Raw genomic sequence first — 4,512 nt, 5'->3', positions numbered from 1 at the left:
TATATATATATATATATATTACACTTTTACATTATGTTTTCTTCTATTTTTATTTTTATATTTATTATACCAATTATAATGTATATTTGATTTTCATTATGCTTTTATAATTCTTTGGACTTAGTAATTTTTAGAAAGAAATCGCTGAAATGAAGTTTGTAATTTTAATTGTATTTGAATTTTTATATTTAGGGGGTACCTGTGAACGGAATCGTGGTTATCCTCTTTTATACGGTTCAGTTCGATTTTTTTGCTAATTCGGTTCAGTTTCTGTTAGTGCACATGAAGTACCCGCCTCGTGATGACGGTTTACAATTTTATTACTATCCGAACCAAACCGCCTGTTAACACCCTTAGTGTTATGTGACAAAAAATTCTTTATTTATTAAGAAAATTTTATCATCATTTAATTCTATGCAATTGAAAGAAAGGTAAAAAAGAAAGAAAGGTAAAAAAATATCTATGCAATTGAAGAGTCGGAGACTTTTAAGTAATTTGGGTCCAAACCCTCTCTAAACCCTCTCCCCGACTCAAAGCGAAGAGACGAAACACCGCCACCACAAGCGTCTGCAACAACCGGCAACAACTACTCTGTCTACAGGCAAGTCGGTATGTATGCTTTCAGTCTCTCATTGGTTTCAACTTCTTCATCAGTCTTCTCCCTTATAAACCCTAGTATAACACTGTCGGAAATATAATTCAATCGTTTCGCTATACAATGAAATTTGAGCAAAGTATGAAATGCAGGAGACCTAATGGAACAGAGATTGGCAAATACGCTAAACATGACGGTGAATGAGAAGAAATTCATCGAGTCTGCATTACTATCTGACCTTAGAGTTGATGGTAGGCGTCCTTTCGATTACAGAAAACTATCTATCATCTTCGGAAGGTAAGAAATCCGAAACTGTCACTTGATTTCGTATTCCTTTGGCTAAAAATAAACAGTTCGTTGATGAATGATGAGTTTTTCATATTGTAGAGAAGATGGTTCATCAGAGATCCAGCTTGGACAGACTCGAGTTATGGGATTTGTCACAGGACAACTAGTACAACCATATCGAGACAGGCCTAATGAAGGGACACTTGCAATCTACACTGAGTTCTCTCCCATGGCGGATCCTTCATTTGAGTCAGGTCGTCCTGGAGAATCTGCTATTGAGTTGGGACGTATTGTAGATCGTGGTTTAAGGTATGATAGTTTGTTTAGTTGCTTAATCTTCTATTTTTCAAACTTCTGGACCTCGTTTTCGATTCTTTTCTTCTAAGCTGTGATTTACATCTTTAGTGGATTAAATTCTGTCCCCATTAAGCCATTAATTAAACGAGAAACATCACTTAAGAACACTTATGCTATACAGATTCATGAAAAGGGAGATATAGCCAAACCAAACCTACTTGATGAGATTAACTTTGCAGGGAAAGCAGGGCTGTAGACACTGAATCACTTTGTGTCATTTCAGGGAAATTGGTATGGGCCATTCGAATTGATCTTCACATAATCGATAATGGAGGGTAAGTTATGGAACTAATTACTAATCCATGCATTTTCTTCATTTCCTCAAGTTTATTTGGTTAAATTCAAGAACTAGCAACATACTCTGTATTATTTGTTTATCATAGCACCCTACTTTCATTTTTTTTTTATCATTACAAGTTACAACATTACGCTTTGAAAACTCTACACAATTATAGCAATTTTCACTGCTATAATTGGGAAGATTCTTCAAGAGCAATGCCTTCCTAAAAAAAATTGAATGTACAATGCTTTAATAATGATTTTATAAGCTAATAAATAAGTGTATGTTGTTATTTCTTGTATTTAAAGTTTAAATACAGTTTTATTACAATGGTTAAATTCTGTAATGAATCAGAAATCTAGTGGATGCTTCCAATATTGCTGCATTGGCTGCCTTATCAACATTTAGAAGGCCTGAATGTACAATTGGAGGTGAAGATGGTCAAGAAGTCATTGTACATCCACCAGAGGTGAGTTCTGTTATTTTTTTTAGTTTTTTTTTTTTATTGTTTTTATTTAATATGTTAAGAGTTAATATATTATTAAGTAAGCTAAGATTAATCGCAACAAACTTTGGAACATGGGTATTGCCATATCGGTCAAATTTTCTTTTGATGTGACATTTTTATTGACTTGTCTGCGAATATTTATTTTTTTATAATTTCAATTAATTGTTTTAATTAAGTCTTAAATTTTTTATTTAATTTATGATATGTTGATTTTGCAGGTGCGGGAGCCACTTCCACTAATAATCCACCATCTTCCAGTGGCAGTAACATTTGGTTTTATTGGTAAAGAAAACATTGTGGTATGCCTAAATAAACTTCATTAGCTTCTTTTCCTACACAAAAGTTTCTTTGAACTCTAGAATGTTCTTTTTTTTTTTTTATTTAAAAAAATAATTAAAAATGGCAAAATAGGTAATTGACCCAACTCAGCATGAAGAGGGTGTGATGGGAGGATCAATGACTGCAACACTGAACACAAATGGTGAAGTGTGTGCCATTCAAAAAGCTGGTGGTGAAGGCGTCTTACAAAGTGTCATCATGCAGTGTTTACGCATTGCTTCTGTTAAAGCTGCTGATATCACAAGCAAAATAAAAAATGCTGTGAGTCTTTTATTTATTTATTTATTTCTGCTAATTTACTACAGTATATAAAACAACCCCATTTCCCACTCTCACCTTTTTCGATTTTAACAAATAGCAACATACTTTTTCTTCCATTTATTTGTTTATTATTCCATCATATTTTCATTTCTTCTTATAACAAGTTGACAACACTACCTCATACTAGTCAAACTCGTATGTATCACGAGTCGAGTTATTTTATATCTGAAAAGAGGTGACTCGGTGACTGACTCGGTCAAAATTTGTGAGTCCCTGTCTGACTCGTACTGAGTCGAGTCATTTTATAAATAAAAAGAGGTGACTCGGTATATGACTCGGTCAAAGTTTGCGATTCCCTGCCTATCTAGTACTGAGTTGAGTCTTTTTATACCTGAAAAAAGGCGACTTGGTGTATTACTAGGTCAGAATTTCCGATTCCCTCCGTAACTAGTACTGAGTCAAGTCTTTTTATACCTGCAAAGAGGTGACTCGGTGATTGACTCAGTCAGAATTTCCGAGACTAGTAGTACTGAGTCGAGTCGTTTTATACTTGAAAAGAGGTGACTCGGTGTATGATTCAGTCAAAATTTGTGAGTCCCTGCCTTACTCATACCAAGTTGAGTCATTTTATACCTTAAAAGAGTTGACTCGGTCAAAATTTGCGAGTCCCTGCCTGACTCGTACCGAGTCAAGTCACTTTATACCTGAAAAGAGGCGACTTGGTGTCTGACTTGGTCAAAAATTGTGAGTCCCTGCCTGACTCGTACCAAGTCGAGTCATTTTATACCTGAAAAGAGTCGACTCGGTCAAAATTTGCGAGTCCCTGCCTGACTCGTACCGAGTTAAGTCACTTTATACCTGAAAGGAGGCAACTCGGTGTCTGACTCGGTCAAAATTTGTGAGTCCCTGCCTGACTTGTACTGAGTCGAGTATGACTCGGTACTTTGTACCCAATTATAGCAATATCAACCAAATACAGATTGATTTTCACTGCTATATATGGGTAAATCTTTTAAAGTAGAACGCTATAATAAGAAAATACGGGAATTTTTGTGGTGTAAACAAAATAAATAAAACTAGGATGCTATAAATTATAATAAACAAATAAAAAAGTAAAGTCATGATTTTGCTAATATTTTCAGGTGGAATCGTATAATACAGAAAGATCACTAAGGAAAATCAAACGACATAATCCTTCTCTCACTGTAAGTATTTAAGAACATGATCAATAAACATGTGAATATTAAATGGAATGATCAAACATTTTAATCAAGGGTAAAATTGTCATTCAGGTCACAAAAGAAACTCTTTTTTTCACATCAAAGCGTCATCCATTTCATTGCTATTTATTACATTGTTTTTTATATTTGGACAGGCTGTGAAGAACAAATAACACAAGTGAAGTTTTAAAAGAAACTGAATTTAGTCCAATGAACACATTTTGTATGGATGTTAAAAACGTATCAAGTAGAGATTATTTCAGATTAGATTATTGCTAAGTGTTATATGATTATTTTTGGACTTCATTTTATGGTGTGTAGTGTTGTAATGTAATTTACAAGCCTTAAATTGTCATGCAAAATTTAGTTGATACATTTTTCATGTTAAAAACTTGTGCCCATATTTCGTGTGAGATATTTCATTGCTATAACTTTTTCTGAATGATGTTTGGGTTAATCAAGCCGCGTAGTGTAAGTAAATGTGGAGATTCCTTAATGATTCTAACATGCTTTGGGTTAGGCTTATTAAGAGTTGCTACTTGTGGATTTACCTGAACACGTTGATCTTTGGAGCCTCGAAGTATATGAAAGATGGTTTGTATAATAATGTCTTTTCTTATTCGTATAATTGGATTTATTATAGGAAACGTAACAGCTTGCTTAT

The 4,512-nt window shown here is 33.9% G+C and overlaps 1 protein-coding gene across 2 annotated transcripts; it reads left to right on the top strand.

Annotated features, from left to right (window-relative positions):
- The first annotated feature begins 481 nt into the window (after positions 1 to 481).
- Positions 482 to 4,239, top strand: LOC145031018 (exosome complex component RRP45B-like). 2 transcript variants are annotated; one of them, XM_078979459.1, is made up of 9 exons: positions 482 to 609; positions 748 to 892; positions 983 to 1,192; positions 1,420 to 1,515; positions 1,875 to 1,989; positions 2,247 to 2,327; positions 2,440 to 2,628; positions 3,771 to 3,833; positions 4,004 to 4,239. In XM_078979459.1, exons 2-9 carry the CDS (start codon positions 756 to 758, stop codon positions 4,019 to 4,021), a joined length of 909 nt encoding a protein of 302 aa, XP_078835585.1. In that variant the 5' UTR covers positions 482 to 609; positions 748 to 755; the 3' UTR covers positions 4,022 to 4,239. The 2 variants fall into 2 exon arrangements, with proteins under 2 accessions (XP_078835585.1, XP_078835586.1); XM_078979460.1 differs by having other exon boundaries at positions 487 to 601.
- Positions 4,240 to 4,512: the final 273 nt, after the last annotated feature.

Source organism: Lactuca saligna, chromosome 2 (genome assembly GCF_052625555.1).
Source record: "Lactuca saligna cultivar CGN05327 chromosome 2, ASM5262555v1, whole genome shotgun sequence".
NCBI classification, from domain to species: Eukaryota; Viridiplantae; Streptophyta; class Magnoliopsida; order Asterales; family Asteraceae; genus Lactuca; species Lactuca saligna.
The sequence above is the reverse complement of the archived record's forward strand: the minus strand, read 5'-3'. Positions and strand labels throughout refer to the sequence as shown.

Coding starts and splice junctions, on each gene's coding strand:
- LOC145031018 (XM_078979459.1), top strand. CDS start 756: ATGGAACAGAGATTGGCAAATACGCTAAACATGACGGTGAATGAGAAG. Junction 1,516..1,874: donor CACATAATCGATAATGGAGG/GTAAGTTATGGA, acceptor GTAATGAATCAG/AAATCTAGTGGATGCTTCCA. Junction 2,328..2,439: donor TTGGTAAAGAAAACATTGTG/GTATGCCTAAAT, acceptor ATGGCAAAATAG/GTAATTGACCCAACTCAGCA.